Source organism: Ixodes scapularis, unplaced genomic scaffold (assembly GCF_016920785.2).
Source record: "Ixodes scapularis isolate PalLabHiFi unplaced genomic scaffold, ASM1692078v2 PGA_scaffold10__122_contigs__length_95168666, whole genome shotgun sequence".
Lineage (NCBI taxonomy): Eukaryota > Metazoa > Arthropoda > Arachnida > Ixodida > Ixodidae > Ixodes > Ixodes scapularis.
Window position 1 is genome coordinate 77316957 of NW_024609836.1, and position 25422 is coordinate 77342378.

The window sequence follows — 25422 nt, forward strand, 5'->3', positions numbered from 1 at the left end:
GGTGCGTTAACTCGCTCGACGACCAGCTGAACTAGTGTCCCAAGTTGCAAGTCAGCAGAGATGTGCTGACTTGCAACTCATTCAATTACATGCATTCAATTACAAATTCAATTACACTTCTAAGAAAACTATTTAAATACAAGATACAGATACAACGGGCATAGTTGATCATCTTTAAATAATTTTTCGAATACATTTTGTTCTCAAAGACTGACATCCAAGACTTAAAGTTAACCCAGGCAAAAAGACCAGGCCCAAATGAAGAGTGAAGTTTTAAATTTACGAAAAATCAAGTGCATGGAAAAAACTTAGCAGCTCTAAAGATAAAATTTGTTTGCTGTACCTTTGTGGGGGGTACAGCATAAGGAAGAACAATGATTCAGTGTCGTTAATTGAATGTGTTTAAAAAATGAAATCACCCTGCCAAAAAGGCAATAGTTGTACTCGTCCCATTGACTCCTTGTTTTACTCTTCCTTTTTACTTCAATATTTATCCTGCGCAAAGCACAGTAGGTTTCATGCTCTTTGCACATGATTCCCTTTGCAAAGAGTGTCCACTATCACATCTGATTGAGAACAGTAGTGCTCAAAACTTGTATTTGGCACTGTATTTGAAATACATGCATCTGAAATACTCAATTTTCAGTATTTAGATGCAGTCGACAAATACATTCTCCAACGTGTCATTAAATAAGAAATTCAAAATACTAAAGGTAATTTTCAAGTACATATTTCAAATACTTGCATTAAAATACTTCCCATCCCTGCAGGTCAAAGCAATATCTTTTTTGCGAAGTCAATGAAGTTTCGCATTTGGTACGAGAGGCCCAGAGGCTCTACAGGCAACACTGAAAATGCGACGTCAGATGTTGTAACATGGAGCAATATGGGGCATTACAGCTTGTTCCCAATGGGTTGAAATGAATGCTGGTTAAAGGTACCCTGAGGAGGTTTCCGAAATCGCCTAAAAATGGTGATAACTCATTCTGCGGGCTCAAAGCAGCCTTGAAATCCATAAATCAGAACGATGTGCGGCAAATTTCCCTATTAAAATAACAATCAAAGATAGAAGACACTGAGTTCATCTCCGGCGATGGGAGGGCGTTGTTCCGGCAGCCAGGACGACATGTAACCAATAAAAACGTGACATTTCGTTGAGATTGCAAACGCTGTTATAACAAAATGTGTATGCTTTCGTAGATGACAAATGCAAACAAGAGTGGTTGAAAAATGCTAATTTTTCCCAGAGAGGGAACATCATACCGCAATAATCGTTAAAAGAAACAGCACACTATGTTTGTCTTTTTATTTATGCGGGAGTGTTGTGTTTGGTTGTTAGCTCTCGAGCGCGCGCTCGCTGGGTTGAATCATACTCCGGGCTGTATGGGCAACAAGCCGAGCGCATTCGAGATATCACTCCGTGGTTCCACCGATCAGAGGCGCGAGGATACCTCGCTCGCTATTGGTTGGCAGTGGTCCTGGTTTCGGAACATGCTCCTCCCATCGCCGGAGATGAAATCGGAGTGCTGCGATCCTCGATTGATCTTTCAATAAGAAATCGGCCACGTATTGTCATGATTTAGGATTTCTAGGATGCTTCAGAACCAGCAGAGTGAGTTATCGCCATACAGTCTATGCTCATTACAACAGATCTGGTTACAACAGACATTTGGATATAACATACCGATTTATGAGGTTTAATTGGTTTTCCTCTACATACCATAGACTCAACTTCATATCTGCATAGAACATATTCCTCTTCCAACAGACCAAAATCTTGGTCAAAACCAAGGTCTGTTATAACGAACTTAGACTGTATTTAGGCAATCTCAAAAACCTCCTCAGGGCACCTTTAAGCTCATGCCAGCAAAACGATAGTTGGGCGCAGAATACCGTGTCTTTTAGACCGACCGCTCGACTCTCAAGTTAAACAATATCTGATGTCGGCTCACTGGGCAGAGAGGGGGAAATTTGAACGCTGGTTTTGGCATAACTCATTTGCCATTTTGTCAATAGCTAGTTTGAATTTAATAGCATGCCAGAAAGAGTAAAGCCTGGGCATTCCAAGAAAGTGTTTAAATTGGGTAGCTAAAAAAAAAAAAAAAAAAAACTGTTGGAGCTTTTTTTTAGGTTGCACACTTCAGCATCAAGCTCGACTTCCGAGAAAACGTGTCTTACCTGCTCGCCCCAGTAATAGCCCCAGCTGTTCTTGACGATCCAGTATGGGACCGGCTTGCGACGGAAGCTACGCTCTGCAATGGACGAGTCGGAGACATTGTCGAGAGTAAAACGAGCAGTGGACTCAGGTACGTGATCTGGATCGGTCAAGAAGTCCACTGTCCTAGCTTAACTTTACAGCAATTTATATATCCAACTAGAACTAGGCCTTCTTTGTTTGCGTCCTTACTACAGGGTGTTTCCGAGTGGCCTTCAGGTGTAAAAAAAGCTTTATGCGTAAGCCAATGAGCGAAGTGCAATTGAACTTTTGATGACGATGTGTGTCGGAAGTGCGTCTATCATACTCAAACCCTGGAAACAAAAAGTTTTGTAAAAAAAAAAAAAAGAAAGGAAAAAATTTGACATTCTCTATGCGACAGGACAGAAGAAGAGCCATCTTGGTTGGCACTGCTACATACATATGTGTTGTAGCACGTGTGCTTGAATCTGCTGGATCTGCTTTAGGGTGTTCATCTCTAAGCTATCAAGTTTTTGTACGATCTGATGCCCTATGTGAGTAGCAGCATTCAAACCGATGGTTTGCTTCTGTTTTCCTTCAGTCATAAAAAAAAAAAAAGCTTTTATTTTCCTGCATATTTTTTTAGAAACCTACACTTGTAAAATTTGGGCGTGATAAATGCACCATCTAAAAACTCCTTTGTTAAAGGTTTTATTGCATTCCCTTTATTGGTTTGCTCATAGAAAACTTTTAATGCCCAAATGGTGCTCGGAAGCACCCAGTAGTTCCTTGAGTACGAACTAGCTAGGGAATGTTTTTTTCAGGGTTGTGCAAATATTTACATTTTTGAACAGTAGTTCAGAATAACACGCAATTCAATATTTGCTTCCAAAGTGAACCGCAATGTCCATATTTCTTTTTAAGTGTTCATTGCGGCAGGTTAGCCCCATTGAGCGTGCTTCCTCCCGAGCATGGGTGCACTGCAGAGAAGCAACAGCTGCCGAGCTCGCTTTGCGGGTGTTGGTTTGGTGCATACAAATGCCAACATTTGTGCACAAGTCACGGCAGATTCTCTACATTCGAATTTACGAGACGAATTTCCTCCACAATGTTGCACACTGGAGTGCACACTCAGCATCTTTCCAAATCATCAAAAAGTTTAGCCCAACAGCACTTCTACAAAAATGTATGTAAAAACAATAAAAAAAAAAATTCACATTATGAATATTATAACTTACTGTCGACACCGAACCCGACAAGCAAGACCCCGTGGTCAATGCTGGACGGACTGCACAGGAATTTCCACGGGTGAGAGATGCCGCCAAAGTAGAACTGGAACAGTGACAACAAACGTGGAGCGAAGCCAGTTTGAGAGCAGGGGCTCTGGCGCCGGTAAGTCGACTGCCATAGGAATTTCGAGACTTCCGAAACATTGTGTATGATTATTTTATGTAGAAGATTGACAGTGATGGAAGTGGCTTTTAGCCTTTTGTAGCAGATTCCGAAACAGGCACAGGGATGGAAGCGGCATTGCACCTTTTGTAGCAAGTTTTGTAGCGGGCAAAATATTAGTTTGGAGCAGCGACTGACGTATTTGGAGCAGACGCCAACATCTGTTAGCCCGTCGCTTGAACATGAAAATCTGACTGCGTTGCCAAGTGAGTTCATATTTCACAATGGTTGAGGGTTCCTTTTTGATACTGAAGCATATTACTTATTATCTTTTGTAGTCAGAACAGATAGAATACAAAAAGAACACACAGCCTTCTTAAGAAATGAGGCTCAGGTCAGAGTAGGTTCCATTTACAATGGGTATTTAAAAAAGACACTCAGTAGTCAATTTAGCCTGTACATAAAATTTCTGTAAAATTCCAGCAAAAATCAGCCAAAGCACTGCCAAACATGTAACATATATGTGCTTTGCACAGTATGAACCTACGAGAGCACCAGAAACAAAAATAATGTGATAACACCAACCTGCATCGCATTGGCGTTTATGCCGATTGAAATGGGGCCGTGCTGCATGAGCCAGTAAGCAAGCTCTGGAAGGCAGGAAAAAGAATACAGAAATAAAAAGTAAGTTCAGAACCTACTCTTTTATTTTATTTGCACATATACTAGAATCAAGCATATATACTATAAAACATAGGGCACACAATTTTAAGTCAGACAGATTTTTAAAAAAAAGAAAAAAAGGTGCTGAGAGTTAGACGAGTTCTGTCCTCATCACTAATTTATAGGGCTTGGCGGACAAAAGATGAGGGGATAATCGTCACAGTAAGTCGACTAATTAACTAAAATATCTCGATTAACTTTTCAATTATTGGTTTTATGGGTCATGTTGGAATTGCAGTACTGTGTCAATTACTTTTAGAGGCCAAACTAATTTAAAGAATTTGCCAAACTAATTGAAAGAGCTTGGCAAAAGGTAATAGTCTTAGAGGTATCAATCAATTTTCACATTTTTTCGCTCGATTTAAAAACTGTCCTCAAGAAGAGCATCGCAAGCCCTGCCCACAAAAGATTGACGTCGTCGTTCCATCAGGTCGTCACCACCTCGGCAGCGTGTCCCTGGTGGGTGTGTCGACGACACAAGCGACGACGTGACCTAACTCCCCTTTTCCCCACTGGAGCAGGTCTCTTGAGCTACTTCCTGCAGGAAGGAGGAGGGTCTTCCTCTTTCTCCAATGCAAAAGAGATATGAGGAAAAGTTTCCTCCCTTCTAGTTGCTCGTCAACTTTTAAGGCCCCTTGTAGTACGCTCAAGTGGCATTTCACTGTACACACTGCCCCCTAATGCATGTCAATACAGGATGAAGGAACTTGTCCACCTTTAAAACTGCCTCTCTTGTCTCCAGGAGTGTTGAACTGACGCACAATGTGCAACGATGCAACAGTCTACGCTGGGCCTTGTGAAAATGTTGCAGGCCAGGCAACAAAGACGTGGGAGGACGTATTTACCTAATGGTTAAGAAACAGGACAGGACGACACAGACACAGCGCTGTCTCCTTTCTGTTTCGTCGCGCTGTGTCTTTCTTTCTGTCCGTCGTCCCGTTGCACTTTTTAACCATTATGAATCACCAACTCTCCCAACACTCCGTCCTCATTCTTACCTGTCTCGTTCTGAGGAAGTCCCACAAAGCTCTGGACGTGCACCTTGCTTTCGGTCTTGTTGAAAGTGCAATTGTTGTCGCTGCCCTTGTACGGGTAGTCGCTTTCAGTCTCGAGGCCACCTTGCATGGGCACAAAAGGAAATTAAGTGAGAGAGATCCTCTGTCTAATATTGTTTTCACAGTGCAGGACAGAAGTCAGAAAATGCTGCAATGGTTCGTCGGTACATAAAAATCTTGCTATAACAGTATAATCACACATAGAGTTCCCAGAGTGTAATGTTATGTTCAGTTCACCTCTGCATATGGTAGTATACTTTGTTTTGGGATGGTAGTTGCAGCCATTGTTGGATCACAGTGCCTCTTATGAAACGTGAATGGGATTTCGCTTGTTTCGTTGTTCGAAGGTGGAATCTTTAGCTTGTGACATGTTAAGGGAATTTAAGAAACCTCAAAAGTGACCGAGTCGACAGCTACATGTCATCAAATGCATAAAGCTAGAAAGAAAAAAGTTGCAAACATCTTTGATGACAATTAAATTTCAATGTCAAACTGAAAATGCACTCCCCTCCCCTCCCTCCCTCCCTCCCTCCCTCCCTCCCTCCCTCCTCCTCCTCCTCCTCCTCCTCCTCCTCCTCTTCCTCTTCTTTCACTATCAACGAGTCATGGTATCGAAGCTGGCAAGCACCTGAGATTAACTTTTTTGGAATATCGCATATAATACTGCTGAAGAATGTATGGAGTATGTTTGGAGGTTGCTGGTTATGAAAAAAAGAGGGAAAAGTATGGCAGACTTTCAATAATTCAAACACAAGATTGCAATTCATACTTTTGGCTAGCTCAAACAAAGCTGAAGTGTTGGGCTTGCCGGGTATCATTTCAATGCATTTGTAAGTCGTTTAGTTCCCCCAAATGTTGTTTAGCTCATACCGTTCAAACTTTGGCTGGGTTACGAATTTTGGCCTCGCTAACAAACCCATCAAAAACAATGACAGTGGCTATGAATCGGCAATAATTAACAAGAATGCCACAATGTTCTAAAAAAATTCAGACAGCACAGCACGAGTCAAATGGATAGTTTTCTCTTTGATGTGACTGCACAAATCGGTTCCTCAAGGCATCACGCTACGATTTTGTACAGAGGTGGCCAAAAATGGTGTATTTTATGGTTTAAAATTTCCAAAAATTAACTCATCCATGTAAAAAAAGAATAGAAAAAATTGAGAACTTGATTTAGCTATCTATGGCATCTATCTGCTAAGAGAAGGCGTCCGATCGGTGACACTGCCGACGGAAGGAGGCAGGTGAAAGCCGTGCGTTCGGAAAGGTGCAAATGTGGCTAAGTACACCAGCCTGCAATATGAAGGTGAACACCTTATTTGGCTTCTTGCCTGTTTTACGGCTCCCTAAAGCTATATTAACTCTCAACGTCTCAAATGCTACCTGGCTTGGGGTCTAAACTTTGCATTCTAGCCCTCGTCTGGAACAGAGCTTGTTCCAAAAATTGCAGGAGCATCAAAAACAAGAAGAGGGCTGTTCATTTTCATATCGCTCACGGGTGTACCTCTTAGTATTCAAGCGATGATGAAACAACAAACTGCGCCAATGAAAAGACGAGGAGTTCAATCGTGCAGTTCTCTTAAGGGGGGACAGTACCCAGAAAAAAATATTAAAAAAAAAAAAAGTTGATTTTGAAAAATGCCATATTCACATCCACCAACACCTAGAGAGTATTCCCAAAAGGTTTTATGCGTTTACACTGCATAGTTAATTTTTTTAAAATTATTTTCTGATCACCGGTGCTAAAGAAAAGGTAGAGGTTCCAGCACCTTGAACGTGTTTTTCTCTGTTCCACTTTTTGCCATACATTTTACTTTAATAAAACAATTGTTTCAGTATGAAACTGTCGAGAGACTTGATATTTGCGGCTTATATCCGAAATTTTATGAAGCCGGTTACTATTAACTTAGATTTTTCCTTTTAATGTTCCTTTATTATGAAAAAATTGTAATTTGCAAAAACTAGGTAAATGTAAAAAATTTCCTAAAACTTTTTTTTATATGGAAAATGCATATTTTCTGAAATTCCTTTTCATAGCAACTGGCAAAAGGTATTCCAGTATGCATTCCACCAGAAAAATATCTGGTTATCAACACCATTTCTCAACGATAGACTCATTGAGCAGATTTCATGCAAAGCTACACTTTACTTTGTTCTGGGGGTATATTACCTCATAAAACTGGGCTGAAACTTTGCATGCCCTCCTTCACTATAGCTATATGGCTTCTATACGAGTGGTTTAAAAGTTGATGTTCCCAAGTTGCGTCCTCCCTTAAAACCTTTCCACCAAAAACCGTAAATGCACTGAAACGGCGTCTTGCCCGTCCGCATTACTGCGACAAACACACGCTCACCGGAGCTCGTCAGGCTGAGTTTTTTTTCCTTACTTTACCGAGGCGGAATTTGGGAGGAAAATGAAACCTTAAGACCATGGTCACTCACCCATTTCAATGACCGCCTTGAAAGCCTGTCCCATGTAGCCGCCCTCGCAACCGTTGTCGACGTGGTCGCAGTCCACCAGTTCTGAAAGTGAAGACCAATTGTTTCATACCGAGCTTGTCTAGTGGCTGTCGAGACATAACAATTTCCTTCGTTACTACTTGCCCTACTGCTGTCACAACAAAGAAGTGAAAATGCGCTAGTACAGTACGTCTTTCAAGTGTCTCAAAAAACTTTTGGCCAAGGTTCCAGCACTAACAAATGCTGCACCTAATTTCTAAGAGAGGAAATCAAAACATACATTGGTTGTATGTTGCACATAGTTCTCAAAAGATTCGATTGGCAGAGGAGAAAACAATGGCCGTTGCATCTGAAACGTGCACGTTTTGTTAAAATAACAGATAATTGATCTTAAACATGCATACATATATCTTAATCTACCAGATAAAGGAAGAATTAATAATTCCCTACGAGGAAGCAATCTTTTTCTACCATGCTTCTTGAGATGAAGCAAGCGAGAGATTCGTCGCCCAAGGTCTGGTAGTGGACATGTCCCACCCACCAGATACTCCATCAAGCCGAAAATTCGGAAAACGGGGGATCGTAACTGACTAGTTTTTTAAAAACTTTTTTTCACTGGTCTGCAATTCAAACAACCAAAATGTCATTTAGAATTTTTCACCTTGCTCGGAGAGCGACAAGAGTTTCTTGCGTGACAGGAACCACTGGCCCTCTATGTTTCCAGTCGTCGAGAAAGCCCAGCAAGATCCGCACGCTCCCTGAATGACAGCAACGCCACTTCAGTCAAAGCCATAAGCAAGTTTTCATGCATCAGGAGTTGTGAAATATGGAAAGTGTCCTCCGAATTTCGTGGAAATTCATGGAATGGAATTCAGTGTTTAACAGAGTTAATTTTGCGTTAAGCAAAAACTTACCTGAAATTGGCCGTCCGCCAAAGTTTAACCTTTTCTTAATAGATATTTCGAATAGTCCGATCTCACGAACAAAGTGATACACTATTCACAAATGCAAAGAAGACACAGAGAACCATTTTATGTACATCAGCAATTTTCACCCGAAACCTGCAGGATCACAGCTCGACACACTTCATGCAAAGCGAACATGTCTCGGCAGCCCACAGCGATGACTCGACAAAAGCCCTCGCAACCCAGTTACACATGGTGCACTACTGAGGCTTCCCAGGAGCCCTGGAAAGCCATAGCCATGCACATCAACGCGAAACGCTTCGAGGTTGGAAGAAGCGGCCGTCACCTGGTTCTTGACCTTGGTCACGGCCCCCTTGTCCCTCCAGTCGAAGAGGTCGGGTAGGGGCCCTGGCACGGGTCCCACTTCGATGGGGGTCACCTCAGCGAGGTGCTCCTTCAGGTCCTTCTTCAGTCCCAGGTGATGGCGCTCAAACTCGCTCACTGCGCGAGGGAATCAAGATTGGCGCGTCTAGTCATTCGCAGCACTCAATCACACTCCCCACATCCCGGGACAGTGTGCACGAGCAGTCAACTACACAGAAAGTTACGAAAGTGGTGAAGAGCAATAAAGAAAGGACGCTACAGTCACCGAGCAGGACATGGCAAGTTTTTAGCATACCATTATCCCTCTGCAGTCAATGGGATCGCAGCACTGGTCAATAAGAACGGCAATGAATGAATCACAAAGCCTGCGTTTCTTAAGCTGTCGGCGACCAAAGCTATTTTAGGATCTTTACATTCTAATTAGGCGAACACTATACAAAATTTAACCTAGTTTGAACAAAAATTTGAAGATGTAGTGGCCGTTAGTTAGTGCTGCTGTAAAGGTGGTGCAGGTGCTTGGTGAAGAGGTACTGTAGTGTTTGTATGCCGATAAACAAATAGCTAGATCATCGCCGTGTGTCTATGCTAGGGTGCCTCCCCCTTCCTCCTCCTCCTCTTATCTTGATATAAGCGCCTCATGGCCTTTTGTACAGGGAGTGCTTGACCAGCGATACGTGCGGTCTGACGGCTGGCTGACAATAAACCCAAGTTGTTGTTATTACTTGGCTGGCATCCCCCTTATAAGATACAACAGGTACCTGTTCCAACACAAGAATGTGTACTGCTGTTGCCTCAATGCGACAGCTACAATTCGTATTTCCCCTAAACCTGGCAAAGCCTGGATCCCTGCAGTGCTAGGGATGTTTGTAATGAGTGGGAGTTACTGCTGTACCTGGAGTAAGAGCCACACTCGGTGGCAGACACACACAGACCATTTCCGTCCAAAGTTTAACAGAGAATAATGCATGTATACTAGGCAGTGTTCGAGATGTGCATACATCAATGAGCAGCTCAGAATGGCTGTAAAACGTGGAAGACACTATACTATGGGGTAGGGACGGTCGAAGAAATTTGGGAGCCTGGAAAAACCACTCGAGGTGCCTGCGGAGCCTCTGCCCTGGGGGCACTCCGGGGAACCCCTGGATGTGTTTTGGGGAACCCCTGGGGATGCTAAGTTGCTCTGCCGCTGTAGCACTGTAACGGGGACTGGAGCCTTGTCAGGCGGCTTTGGTAGCCTTTTGCTCCAGCCTCCCAAACTTCTGGTCTAAATAAATACATAAATAAATAAAATAAAACAAAAAAACCTGAGGATGCTTTGGGGAATTCCTTGGGACACTCTGAAGAACCTCTGGGGATGTTTTGGGGAACTCTAGGGGGTGCTCTGAGGAACCCCTGGGGGCATTCCGAGGAACCTTTGGGAGTTTTAGGAAACCTCTGGGTTTCTAGGAACCCAGTTTGAGAACCCATGGCTTAGGCAGCACTCAGCTAGATCAAATGTGGGGTGGCACAGACTGACATTCCACACTTACAAGAGAGGTCTGAGAACTCGGTCAATCCGTAGTGGGCTGTGCCTTCCTCAAGCCTGTTGAAGAGTGCGATCCTCTCGAGGTTGTTCTTGAAGATCATGAACCTGGATTCATACTCTGAAAACAGAATGCTTTTAAATGCTGGACATGAATCTCCCGACATCTCGAAAAGAGAGGTCCTCAAGAAAGATGAAAGCCGTTCAAGTGTCGGCTTGTTCCTGTACCTTTGTTGTCCTTGTAGGTTTTGTTGTAAGCCTTGAGAAAGATACTAAACAGGGAGCGCTCCTGTGAAAGCTTCAGGTGTTTCGACACATAGGCATAGGTCAGGCTCTGTAACGATGCGGTAAAAAAAGAAAGGGGGTTTGCTTATAATAAAACAAACTACATGGAAGTTACCTAACAAGTGTGACAGTTTAGTCAGATGTCTCGTCTTCTATACATGAGACATTGTCAGTGATGCAAGTTGGCAGGAATGACAAAAATCTTGAATGGCGTGGCTTGTTTAGCCACATCGAAACGGGATATTTCTTGACAGATGAAAGTTTTCGTCCTTTAGAAGTGTAAAGCTTCCCCAAAAGCAGTGGCAGACGCTAGTTAGCGTCTGCCAATATTTGAATGCGGCTCATGAATTAGACACACAAACACTTTGTAAGCACTCAGCTTGAGCTCGATTCCTATTGACACCTTGACAGACATTCGGGTTGGGGTTTGGATTCAATGATGGGAATAGCAGAGTTCTAACAATGTCAGAAGAACAGCATGTTCCTGTGCATTAGCAACTACAGTGCATGACTATTATGAACATTAACGGTGTATAGGCTGATGCATTGCTAATGTGTGCAAACATTGCACACAAAAAGAGAGTAGCTCAGTTTTCAGCAACTTTTTTTTGCGACTGCTGGTACTCGTAGAAAAAAAAAAAGTATGAATGCAGATTTATTCTGAGCAGTGTTTAGTGAAATACAATAGTTTGATGGCCTCTTTAAGCGCCTTTTATAGTCTATGAATGGTGTACAAGGAAGTCTTACTCAAGTGCTAAGGGGTTTACCTTAAACTAGATGCGGAAATCATTACTCTTGTGTCATCAGTAAACACCTATCTGTAATGCCTTTCCAGAAATTTGAGCTACGTACCATAGAATACTGTGCATCCACCGATTCCACACTAAGCGCCTACTCCCAAAATTTGAAACATCTGAGAAAATATGCACAGTACATATATACGTAAAATCGATGACCTCACATGCACCCATTCCCTATTTTTTCGTGATTATCTTCAAATCTTCAATGGGCGCTTGCTCGTTATTTTACGTTAAGTGTTGTCCAAGTAAAAAGAGCTGGTAACAAAAAACAAACTGCTTTCACATTTGTAAATACTTTAGTCAATTTCTACAAATTTTATGTCATGACACTAACTTTTAGCTTCAAAATACTGCATGTGCAGACTTTTGCTGAACCCATGTTCCTCCTGTTCCTGCCACCACACTCTCATGATGGACTCAAGGGGCACAGATTATGGTCACACCCTGGCTAGTGCTCAACCGCTTACATACTACTTATTTAAATTACTATTAGTGAATGCCACTAGTCATTTAACAAGCCTATTTTCCAACAAAACACAACACTTTGCATTAGAGACAAGCATTTGTGAAAAAGGTGAAGAAGGTACGTACCTTTGGGTCTATCTTGCCCGAAAGTTTGGTGACTACAGGTGCAGCCTGAGCAAAGGGTGAAGCCAAAAGGATGCATTAGTCACCATACATCCCAGTCACTGTGACTCGTGCAGGTCATACCCTTGCAGCAACAAGCATGCAATGGTGCTCATGCAGGTCACTTTACCATACTAAGCAGAAGAAACAGGCAAGGCCACAGAAATACTGAACTCGATTCCAACACTCATTTGCCATGCCATACTTGTCCGTTTCCTTTGTCGAAAGTTTGATTCAAAGCAAAAGCTCAAGCGTTGATTGAAGTCCAACATGTGCTCCGGGCATTTATGGCAACTGTTCTGGTCACTGAATGACTGCCCATTGCTCCAAAGCTATTAGAAGTTTGGTTCCTTACCAATTATACAAGTATGGCTGTTAGACAGCACCGTAGCATGGGGGGGGGCAGGGCAACTTGATTGACACTTCTCGTGTTTGTTGCTTGGCGTTGCATGTTATATTTTCGAATGAAAGGACAGGGGTGGGATTAGAGCTGATGAGAATGGCAGCAGACTGACTGATTAGGGTGAAAAAAAGAAAAGAAAGCAATACATTGTTTACTTTTATTTTTATGGGACCCAATGATGAATAACCAGAATTCCATCAGTCTCGACATGAAGGCGTTTTGTACACATGCATGCATTATCAGAGTTCAGAAAGCAGAAATGACTACTACGTGGCCAGACTTCCATGCTGGATTAAATATTTGAACTTTCCGTTTTCCAGCCACTATAAAACAGTGGGGGACTTTTCCTGTTTCTGGCCAGTAATTGAACTAGATGGAAGCTTATGCCTGCCTTAGCCATTTACCTAAGAATACTATGCATCCGCCCATTCCACATTAAGCGCCGATATCCAAATTTCTAAGGTCTGAGAAAATATGCACAGTACATTTATATGCAAAATTGTTGACCGAACAAGCGCCCATACCCCATTTTTTCGCGATTATCTCTAAATTTTGAGTGGGCGCTTGCCCGGTATTTTACGGTATCACTTAAAGGGTAACTGCAAAGAAAAAAAAGTATATTTTTAAACAAGCTAATTGGGACAAGCATGTCACAAAACAATTTTTCTGCCAAGAACAAAATTTTTTACACCACTATTTATTGCGCGAGGCTGATTTTAGTTTGCGGCTATTTCGTCCGTCTTAAATCGTGCGCCACGCAGTTAGTATTCTACGTCACGGAGTGGCTGCTATACGTCACGGAGTGATGTATTACAGCCACTCAGCGCGCGTCGAAAGAGCGGGAGTTTCGAATGTGGAGAAGTTGTGACCCCGACTAAATTAGGTCCTACGGCGCAAATATTGCTAGAAAATGTTTGTTTTTTCGGGGAATATTTGTTTTGTGACATGCTTGTCCCAATTAGGCTGTTTAAAAAAACACTTTTTTTTCTTTGCAGTTACCCTTTAAAGGACTACTGCTACCATATTTTCTGCTGTATAACTTTTTTTAACATTTTTTTGGTGTGTTATATAATAATGCATGTTTTTTTTTTTGTTTTTTTTTTTCAAAAGTTTTTATGGTGCAGCGCTAGGTAAGTGGATTGCGGAAAAAGTTATCGTGCCTTTCTTGGCAGTTTTTTTTTTTCTGCCATGCTCCAGCCGCATTGCTACATGTAAAAGGAAGGATTGTGGCTAGCTGATCTTTTAGCGGTACCAAAATATTAGACGTACGTCAAGATTTATAGATCTGCCAGTGCTTTGATGCTTGTGTCGTCTCTGGAGCTTGGCCTAGGCTAGAACTAGTGGGCGAAAGCTTTGTTCGTGAGTTCCTGACATGTTAAACCTTCTTCGCTCAGCATGTGTATGCTTGAGTAAAGCCTTCTCATTCTGCACGCTTTAAGTCCTTTTGCTGCAAAGCACTTGATTGCCCCCGCCAGACAACTATGGGTATTTCTTGCGAGTCGAAACATCAAAGATGTAGCACATCAAGCGGCACGTGTGAACTAGCCAATTGTGCGAGACTCTAATTTCGCAATACTGATGCACGTAAAAAAAAATTACGTGAACCATGCAAAGAGGTGCGACTTATACAAAGGTGCGACTTACATACCAACTTTTCTGCAAAGACAGCTCAACATACGGAAGTGTGACTTATAGTTAGGAAAATATGGTAGTCTCAAGATTTTCAGTGCTGAGCGGCAACACAGTGAAACATTAGGTGAAAGTGGTCAGTTGGCGTGGAAGCTAAAAAAATAATGCAAGTAAAAAAAACAAAAACAAATCAAAGCAGGACTTTTTGTTGCCAATTGGTTTTGCTTGAACAGCTTCTGAATTAAGTGTGCTTGACCACTCAGTTTCCCCCTGTGCTTCTGCTCGACAAGTTTCTCGAGACATCTTCCCAGCAATAATGTCTCGTAGGAGATGCAGATGTTCATCAATTTATAATAAAAGTTGTTAGTGTTTGCCGCCATGAAAATGCTTAACCATGAAAAAGCTTTCTGTCACTTAGGACTAAAAAAAAGCACACAAAGCATATTATTTTAAATTAGTGTTGTGGGAATATTCGATATTCGCTTCGAGGTGAACTGCGATATTGATATTTTTCGAAGTGTTGATCAGGGCTGGTTAGCCCTGTAGAGTGCGCTTGTCATCGAGCACCGGTGCAACGCAGGGAAGCAACACCCGCGTGTGTGAGCTTCTCATGTGCTGCTTCCCCGCATTTCCCCGGTGCTCGGTAAGAAGCGCACTCAACGGGCTAACCCGCCACAATCAACACGTTGAAGAGTACAAATATCGCAGCCATGTGCTTAGGAGGAAAGCTTATTTTCAAAGCGGGATGGTGCGTGCGTGCACCTGCTGTTTTTAGAAACAGAAACTTCATGAATGTTCATATTGACATCAGATGCCCTGACAACCTCTGTTAATACACAATTGAAGAAAAGGTAATTTGCATTTGGTAAAATTATTTATAAATCCCCTTTTTTGTGCATAGCTGGACATCTCCATAGTGGTAATTTTATGTCGAGGGCGTCGTTTACTGGCTTTACCAAAGCAGGCATTGGACTTTCGGAGGCCATAGTCAATAAATATAGATCAATTAAAATTAACGTATCTAAGAAATGGAAAAGTGGAAGCTTGGCAAAAACCTTCACAAGTTCAGCTGGGTTTTCCTTTAGGCATGTTGCAGCAACGAAATGACAAACTACTGACTATTCAATTAGAAAATATTCAACCGAAATCACTATTCGCTTCAAACTCGAAATCCACTACTCGCACATGCCCAATTTTAATATATCGTGAAACAATACAGGTAGAGATAACTCAATCTACACTTTGCTATATGTTTCTGTGCCATGCTTTGTGCCTCGGACTTGACGTTACCGCAGCTGACGGTTTGTGTGTTGCTACTCTTTTACATTGGATTCAAATGTGCTGCTCTTTGAGACAATTCCCCTCTCCCTCTCCATGTAGTGGGGTCGCACTCATGCAAAAGACCTACAGAGAAAAGGGAATTGCATCGTTGCGAAACTGCTGCCAAATGACTACTCTGATTCTTGCCTCCCCAGACAAGTAACACTAACTGTTCTTACTCTTTAGTGCTGCACCATGGCCAAGATCCGTAACCTGGTTCGCCTTCCGTTAATCTTTATGCTCTTGAATCTGGCATAATTATGCCGCAGATTCCTACACATATACACAGTTGCGTTTGTGCTTCGAAACAAAAGTGATATGTCTGTAGCCGCGGAGTGGATGAAAATGGTAGGGAGGACTTTCAGTGGTCCAGGATTCAGTGCGAGCTTCTCGCCTCTGAAAAGGTGCTATATCTGACGAACTTGAGGCACGCGTGTGCAGCCAATGTACGGCATAAGGCAACGAGCACCCAGGTAAGACATCGAAAAGAGACGCTCTGCGGCTTTTATTCTGCCGGCGACTACAGTGTCAAGAAGTTAACTGGTACAATTCGCCAAATCGAGCACACAGACGAGGGTACCACGACATGGACGACGCTCAGCGCAAAAGCTCGTACAGATGGCGGTGTTAGTGAAGGAGGGCATGCAGAGAGATAGATCAAACGTTGCTCAAACATAGACTTTGTGAGCCATGAGAGAAACATGCAGCAGACAGAAAGACGGCAGGCACTGAATCGAAAGACGTAACGGGATGTCTTTGCCACACCACTCTCGGCTGCCTCGCTTTCTCAAACTGCCCGACAAATTTTGTGAATAATACAGTTTAGATGCGACGATATCTTGTGTATTGATGGTGTCAGCCCCTACCAGGCTTCCGCAGGAGTGGGCAAACGACTCCAAAGTCGTATAACACACGAAATGCAGAATTTAAGGAGCGGTTGTTTCAAATTAGTTTGGAAGACATTAAGGCGTCATTTCGGGAAGAAAAGAACATATTTTGTGGCACCATGACTTGAAACCGTGATGTTGTGTCATGTGATGAAATGTTGCAATGTCAAATCGTGATGTTACATAATACAACGATGTCACTTTTTGTGGTCAAGTGATGTGGTGCCATGGTCTCAAATCGTGGTATTACACGATACGACGTCCCATGATGCCAGGTCACGTGATGTGCACTTGCCCTCCAAATCTAACTGGGAAATATACAGACGGACAGACAGGCGGACTTAGTTCGAGGAGTAGGTAGTTCTGTTCAAAAGTATACCTACGGAATGGTACACCTATTCCAGCCGCAATTTACCCTACGCCTAGCACCAACCCTTATACTGGGCAGGGAGCACGTGCAGATGAAAACACCAACACTAGGCTGCCGGCTGCTCTGTGTTCTGACAGACAGATGGCAAGCTACAAGACTGATTTTACAGCAACATGCATTTTTATGACACTTAAGGAGTAAGACACACTGAACACACACACACATACAGCTTGTCAAAAAAATGCTTTATTAAAATGCCGGAAAGAAAATGAGCATTACTTAAATAGAAAAAACTTTCAGCCTTTCCACTTTGGTGAAGAAGGAAGAGCAGCGGAGCTGTACTATGTGCTGCCATCTATGAGCGATGGCGGCATTCAGACAACTGGCAAGCCGGTTGTCTGGTTGCCGCCGTCGCTCATTAATGGCGGTAGCTGTCCAGAGGGTTGTGTCGAGATTTATTTGTCCACAGACACGAAACTGGGGAAACTAACCCTTAACAGCTCCACTGTAAAAAAAATTTACTCATTCGTCTGGACTTTAAAAGCTCATTCAATAATGTCGTCTGAGATCGGCATAAAACTATGCACCTCATTAATTGGGTTGCCGACTAGACGTTGCAAAAGCGACGTCAACATGTTGAAGGGTAAAAGACGACGATATAAAAGTGTTATTGATCGCAGGCAGAAGACAAAGTAATAGGGGACATTTGCAGAGAATACGAGTATATAACAGGTGTCTTGCAATGCATGCTTGTTAGACAATGGCATGGCATGCGAGGGACTACATCACATGCAAGTCACCACGTAACAGGCAGCGGAAGGCTGGGACGACAGGCTTTCATACCGCCTCCTGGCAGCTGAATGAAGACACCGACTTCATGTTCTCCCAGACCTTCTCGTAAATGACAGTCGTGCAAGTCTTGCGTACCTGCAAAAACACACAACGGAGCAAAGGCAACGATGAAAACGAATGCAGCCCAGCACAACGTAAGCTTTTGCCTCGCTAGTTCAAAGAGTATGAAAGTTCTGCCAAGGTTTCAGACGGATTGTCGAGGTTTTGCTCCGAGTAATGATTTTGATGGGAGGGAATGTACATTACCGAAACTTGACTGCAAGCAGTACAATAGCAGAGTTGGGCAAGACCTTCTCTTATGATGTGGTGAACGGCACCCGCAATAAATGTTTTAGACATGGGGTTCAAACGAAAAGCGCTTGGTCAAGGTTAGGATTTGTTGACTAAACAATACAAACCAAGCCTAGCATGAAATGTAAATAACCTTTTGCTTCCTCCCTGATAATCTCATGCGCCGCAGGCTACAAAGTGACGAGTGAGACTCAAACATGAATTTCTGCATCTAGGCCCCAAGGTCGCCAGTATAAGATCCATCAGGTTCGGTGAAAAAATCCTACGAGATTGCTAAAGAAAAACTCGCTTTAGTCAAAACTAAAAGTTTGAGGGACCAAAGTTGAGTATAGTATCATACTAGTACACAACTCATGTCTCTCTGTTGCAGGTTATGTAACAATGCTGATAATAAAAAAAATAATAAAAAAAAACTTCTTTCCCCGTGTGTAAATAATCAGCCTTGCTAATCAGCAAGCTCAAGTACCCTGGAACACAGCAATCACACGTCACTGAAAGTAATTGTAGCTCAAACCAAAAACCCACACACTTTACGAGGTAGCGCAAACAGGGTGGCAGATTAACACTATGGTCCGACTTCATTCCCAGATCACATGCCGCTTAACGCTTAACTTATCAGTTCGGACTGTAAGCAAAGGTGGGTATATTTGTTTCTTTAACAAAACAGCTGTCACAAGAGAACTATAAAGACAAAGTTGGCTTTTGGCCAGTCAACATCACTTTATCTATCTACCTTCTCTGCAGGCCAACTGATAGAGGCAGTACAGGAGGTAAATAACAAGATAAGGCAGAAAAGATTTATGCTAGCCTGAATAGGGCATACTTCGAAAAGCCGGTGATCGAGATATTGCCAACACCCAATTTTTTAAAGAATACACGACGTATGGTCATTTTGTTCTGCTGCATGATTAGAATACCCCTGCTACCAGCTCCTTTTTGCTCTCAAGGTGTCTTAGCATCAGACACGAATAACATAGCAGTATGTAGTAATAGGTAAAGAATTCAGTAGGTGCTTCCACTATGGGCTTTATGCCTTTGATAGTACTTCGTCCTAAGCACAACCGAAGCCCCATGAAACGCCATGAGCATGTGCTGGATGCAGCACTTCTACGGAATTCTTAGCCTTTCACTGACTACGGAGTTTGTGGTGACTGCAGCAACCTAGATCCACCACTGAAGAGGTCCCCACAGGACTGGCACAGGGCAAAGGCCTTGAGGTACAACATTTCAGCAAGCTTCGAGAAGGTTGCAAAAAGGCAACTGCAAGATTTCTAATCATTGAAAATGAGCTTGTTGATGAATAGGTATGAATATATGAAAGAATAAAACATTGAGGACAGAGATGGAAACAACTTATTTTATTGAGCAACAACATAAAATGACACCAAACATAAAACCACAGCCCAAAGGTTGCAACGTTCTTGTAGAAGGGAAGAAGAAAATTGTTAAAGGAAAGGGAAATTTACTATACATTTAAAAGTCGTGAAGCCAGTGCTTTTTAAACTTCTAAATTTATAGTAAATTTCCTTTTGCTTTAACAATTTCCTCCTTTCCTTCTTTGGGAACATTGAAACCTTTGGGGGGGGGGGGGGGGGGGCGGTTTTATATTTTGTGTCATTCTATCCTTCTATGTTGTTGTACAATGAAAGAAGTCCTGTTTCCATCCTCGTCCTCAAAGTTTTATCCTATCATATCATGTATTCGTAACATTTCTAGCGTTCTTGGGGATAGTTTAATAACACCAAATCTGCTTTGGGGATTCACGAAAAGTTTTACCCATTAATAAAACAATAGCGTCATGAGAGATGTAATTCAGTACAGATAGGTTTCAATGGAAGCAGACAGACAGAAATGGCCTTCAAAGGAAGAAGACATTGAGATTCGTCGGCTAGCTGGCTGCGAGAGCCAAAAAACAACTCTGGTTACGAAAACGTTTGACAGCTATGAACATGTCCGGCTGGCTGTATGCGTATGTCACAGCATGACACTGATTTCCCACTAGGTTGCTGCTAAATATATGCGGAATCAGCAATGAGCCAACGGAGCCTATTTCGACAACCTAATGATGCCGAGCGACCTTAGGAACAGTTTGACAGGCAGACAGGAAAATTTACATGACACCCTTGACCTCCGAGGCCAATGCAATTCTAAGAAAGGTTTTGTCTGATGGAGGTTCTATTTTTAACCTCTTTGCAACCTTGGGATGTCATGGTCACTTCTAATGTGGTCGCTCCTTCCAGGTGGTTTTCGCTGCTGGGCTCGAGGAAGCAAAAACAGGCCTTGGAGTTCCAAAAGAAGTTGCCAGAATACCATCCGTTCTCACCATTTGCCGAGGTGATTTAAAAGCTGCCGGTCATGCACGAGGCTACCTCATACTACTTAAAGCCATTTTCTATTGCCCTTCTAAGCTGAACTGCAGAAAGTAAATGTCTGCAATTCCTTTTAAACAATTTCTGTTAGGTATCATGACTGCCCATTAAACCTGCTGGTTAAAACACAACTCATCTACAGATTGTAACAATATTACATACCACCTTTTCTGAACACATATTCATAAGGGGTTCATGACACTGTTTACCAGTTAAGTCAAAAACCATTTGTCTACCAAACAGGCCAAGCATCGGTCACAATGATATGGTTGTTCAGCTAATAGTCGTCTCCAATCTATTTGTATCACTACAGACTTGCTAAGAAAAACCCGACATATTGCAATCCCCTACATTATGTAAACCATGTGAAGTTTGTAAGTTAATCTTTATCACAAAAGCAATGTTTGCAAACCAATGTCCAGCATAAAAATATTTCATGCTCCTGCCAGTACTTGCTGTAACCATAGCCTTATGTAGAGTACAACAGAATCTTTGGTGGCTTGGACAGTGTCATCCAAACTACCATAGCCATGGTATAGGGAGTATTCACAGGATGCCATATTTGTGGGGCTGTTTAGAGCGCACGCCCAAAACGAGCTCACATCAATAGGCTGCTAAGACCGGCACTTTTGATGGTGTGGAATGCACGCTGTGGAATGCACGCTGAAAAAGAACTGTGGAAGCTTGCCATCAGCACGCGCTCAGCATTCGCGCACACAGCTATGGCCGTCAGTGAATACTTTCTATAGTGACAAGGCCACTCTAAGAGCTGCAGCGAAGAACAAAAGTTCATTTGTTGCATTTGCTTAACGTTAGATTTGACCGTCAAATTTGTCGGTCAAATCTAACATTAAGCAAATGCAACATGCAGTGATGAGACGTCTGCTCCCGTGCACAGGGGCGTTTGATAATTGGAACTCATAAGAGTCAATCCTCGACGAATGGAGGAATTCCACGTTCGATAAACCCTACGGCCAAAGCCACCTTGCTCTCAGCACTGCGAGGTTTGCTGGTCCTCGTAGAAACTCACTGCATCTGGCTTGGGTGTGCAGGCCTCCTTCGTGTATTGGGATGTAATTTCGCAGACAGACTCCGCCACCTTGAGAGTCAGTTTATAGTTGATTCCAGCAACAACCTGAAAAAACCAGAAAAGGACATCTTAGTGAGACGGCGACCATCACAAGAGATGCAAAAACAAGCTGGTTATCAGACTATGAATAGTCAGACATGCATATGATGCATGCCACAGATTGGCTTTTGTTGGCTAGCATATTGTGCATCTTGTACGTCGGATAGTTTTGTTGGACCTTACAGAATGCACTTCTTTGTGAAACTGACAAGTCGTGATAGTATATAGAGGGTGGATATAAATGCGGTGAAGCAAGATGGTTTGACAAGGGGGGGCTGCAGGCAAATGCACTGACTCGGGTGGCGACAGTCCATTGAGGCACCACTTTAGAAAGGACACTTTGCAAGAATGTTGCATTTCCATCTTGCTTTAAGTGCATTCTTTCCTCTGGGGCGTTTCACAGTAGCGACCCGACTAAACCAGATAGTTTTATAGGTGCAGAAGCCTCATATAGATATAGCGTACCAATCTATGTAGGTTACTAGTAATCATAAAGATTAAGTTAGTCAGTGTTGGGTTATGGTGCAAAAGAACTTCAGCAATTGGTGTACTTACGAGTCGTTTTCATTTATTGTCGTGAAAATGTGTCCACCAGTGTGTTTTTGTGTGATCCTGAGTGAAGCTGCATTTAGAACGAGGCACAAAATCACCGAGACCGAATTGATTACACTTCTTTCCATGGTCACTGAGAACTTAAGAAATAGAGGGCACAGCTTATTACTCGTGTCTCTTGCATTTTGATTCTCGGCATTCTTATTGAGTAATGTCGCAATCCCACTGGGTGCAGACTGATACTAAGATGCTTGGGACTCCTCACGTCCTGCGTTTCTTATGTTGTCGGTGATCAGACATTAGTCAACCAAAACTAACAGTAATGCAAACCCTCCAGATGTGTTGATCAAAATCATCCGCATTCACCGCAGACGCAAACATACAGCCTTTGCGATGAGGAAACAAAGCCCTCTTGGGTGGACTGTGGAAAGGAATGTATAAACACAGACTTTTGTTTTAACAAAGAAACAAACATGGTGACGGCTTTCCCGCAGATCGGATTGGATTGGGAGCCACGTTGCGCAGAAGTAGCCGAAGCTAAATGCGTCCTTCCTGCACAACCTGAACTAATCGAGCCTCGAGTCCGAAGCAGGATCGTAGTATAAGAAGGGAGCACCAACACAAAATGCCAGGCTGTCCACATGTTTGCTATTTCTTCAATCTAGATATAATTAATGAGTCTGTCTTTGATACTCATGATCAGAACCTGTCCCGACGCAACTGAAATAAAATGCGGCGAGAGGTGAGTCAATAGGGACTTCCAAGTTTGGTTCATGGCCAATGTGCTCGGCAAAAAAACAAATAATACAATCAAAGAGCTGTATCCATGATTCTTATTTTTTATAATGCCAGGAAAAACGTTTTTTTTCATGGTGACGCCAGAATAGTCAGAGCTATGGGGCATCGGTTTTGGCTTTAGCTTTCGGCAGGAAGCAGCAAGATAAAGAATTTATATGGGAGTTTATATGCGCATGCAATTTGAGACTGGGAGACCGTGAACCATAGTTGAAAACGATCCAGTGAGCAGAGCTGCATGGGCTTTTGCAACACTTTTCCTTGGCCTTGAAAGCTACTGTGTTAAGCAAGAGGCTCTTATTATCAAAATGAAGGTCAAATAAAAAAAAAAAAAAAAAACCTATCCATGCCAATAAAGATAATGATGTCCATGAGAATATTAGCAAATCTGCCTAGAAACAAAAAAAAGTAAATGAGCGAAAAGAAAATTAATGAAAGGTCATAGTGGTTGGGATGGGGGCTCCAAGGCCTGCCTGAGGTTGCGCTTTTTCCCAATACTGTTACAAGAGCGGATTTTATGCATTTTACCGAAAGCAGCGATGGTAACATCATTGTCTCTGGAATTTCTCCAGAGGCAAGGGAGTGAAGCTCTCCTAATGCCTCCCGGTGTCCCAATACGTTGTTGCAAAACAGAACAGCCGTCGGACAAGGTTTAACTTTGCCAGCAATTAACTAAAGGCACTAGCTTGAAAATCTGGAGCTTTAGGGAACACCTGTGAGAGTTCCTGTGGGGACAGATAACAGCCAAAAACTCAGATTTAGATTACTTTCACCAATATACGATTCTTAAAGAGACCAAGGTTGAATTTCATCAGCTAAGCCAATTAAACATAATAAAGCAACTGGCAGGAGCAAGGTATGTGTTGCTAACCTCTCATTTCAAGTACAAGAAAAAAGTGCAGAAAGAGCCACAAAGACAAAGAGAGACCAAAACAGGATGAGGTGCCCCATTCTGTTTGGGTCTGTTTGTCCTTGAGTTTTTTTCATTGCTTTTTTGTAGCACATGACGAAGCAATGGGCCCACACCACCACTTTGTTCTCACTTTAAGTAATTTGACTCAAGGTGCGTTCCAACGGCCAGTCAAACATGAATTTTGTTTTTAATGTTCCACCAGAGTTTTCTCAAATATTACCGTGAAGTCTGCAGTCTGGAGATCCATTAGTGCGTTCCATCATTATGCAGAAGCATTAATCACAAAAGAAAAAGTATCTGGGAGAATGTGGGTGGCCATCAGGATTGTTATTCAGGAAAATCCCAACCAAATGGCAGTCGTCTGGAGACATTAAGCGACCTTCACAAGCGTGTTGCCATTCATCTCTAAGGGGTGAAAACATAAAGCCGCCTTGGCTCCTTTCCGTTTTTTTTTCTTGACCCTCGTTCAAGACTTAGGTGTCTGAGAACTAAAGGTAGCTTCCTGTTTACATTTGGGCTTCATTCTGAAAAGACTCTCCTACCACATACGGTACTTCTCAAGGTCGGTGGAGGTTGTTACAAACAGCTCTGGATGTAGTTGTTTGTCTGTGTCCCTGCATGTTCCACAAGGGCCTAGTAAATAGATTTCACAATGACTGTCGCAGTCGCTTTGCAGGTGCGTGAAATCCGGAGATGTTCCGCAAGTGCTACTAAATGAGGACGAAGCAAACACAAGGCAGCACGTGCAAGCGTTTAATGTTACTTCTTTAAACTGGATCGTCTATTTTGGTGGTGTACTAGACCTTCATTCTCCCTCATATTTCACACACCTATTTATGTTGCTCTACTGGTTTCAGTTCTCATGCTACTTTGAATACGCTTTGCTTGTGCAGTCGCAACTGATGACAAAGAAACACAACAGAAAAAAAAAAGAGAGAAGTTAGGGTTCTGTTATGAACCAAACACTGCATCCAAGTTTTAGTGTGGGTCACCAGGAAAGGCAGGTGAAAATGGCAGGGACTTTCGACAATGATTCGTCGTCTTGTGAGCAGCGAGCGTTCACACATACCCAAAGCACGATGGAAGGAAACAAGCTTGCGATAGAAGCCAAGTACTAGAAAAAAGATGCCGTGTTGTTCTCATGCTGCAAGTGACTAGGATGACCCCGACCCCATCTGCCCCGACTACCTGTAAAGTGGAGGACAGTCTTCAGCACAGACATTCTTACGTGCCACCACCATGCTAAGGCTAAGGTGGTTCGGATTGATTAGGGTGCAAGAATACAAGCCAGACGAACAAAAGTTTGAAAAGAGGAAGGGATATATAGCAAGTCACATGAACTTGGAATCAGGCTCAGCCAATGGCAGAATGGAAGGTCATGTCCTATGTTGCTGTCGTTTGCAATGTTGGCAGAAATTAGAAAAATTATTCTGTCTGCTCTGAAGCGCACATATCACTGTATCGGTCATGTCCTGAAGTTCGCCATGACAAAGCGATAGGTTTTTCCACCCCAATGTTTCTAGGCTGACTCCAGATACGTTTTTGTCTCTCATATGTGACACTTGAAGGCAGCTGTATCAATT

At 42.7% G+C, this 25422-nt stretch overlaps 1 protein-coding gene across 1 annotated transcript in view; it reads right to left on the minus strand.

The window, feature by feature from the left end:
• LOC8053085 (cathepsin L) overlaps window positions 1-25422 on the minus strand; it is a 31242-nt gene that overhangs the window by 4864 nt on the left and 956 nt on the right. Inside the window, exons 2-13 of the mRNA XM_040221433.3 lie at window positions 21481-21585; window positions 17782-17865; window positions 12294-12338; window positions 10846-10951; window positions 10625-10738; window positions 9058-9212; window positions 8468-8564; window positions 7789-7869; window positions 5290-5409; window positions 4154-4218; window positions 3415-3508; window positions 2179-2252 (exon numbers count right to left, since the gene is read on the minus strand). Coding sequence (XP_040077367.1) covers window positions 2179-2252; window positions 3415-3508; window positions 4154-4218; window positions 5290-5409; window positions 7789-7869; window positions 8468-8564; window positions 9058-9212; window positions 10625-10738; window positions 10846-10951; window positions 12294-12338; window positions 17782-17865; window positions 21481-21585 — 1140 coding nt within the window. The remainder of the gene's footprint in view (window positions 1-2178; window positions 2253-3414; window positions 3509-4153; window positions 4219-5289; window positions 5410-7788; window positions 7870-8467; window positions 8565-9057; window positions 9213-10624; window positions 10739-10845; window positions 10952-12293; window positions 12339-17781; window positions 17866-21480; window positions 21586-25422) is intronic.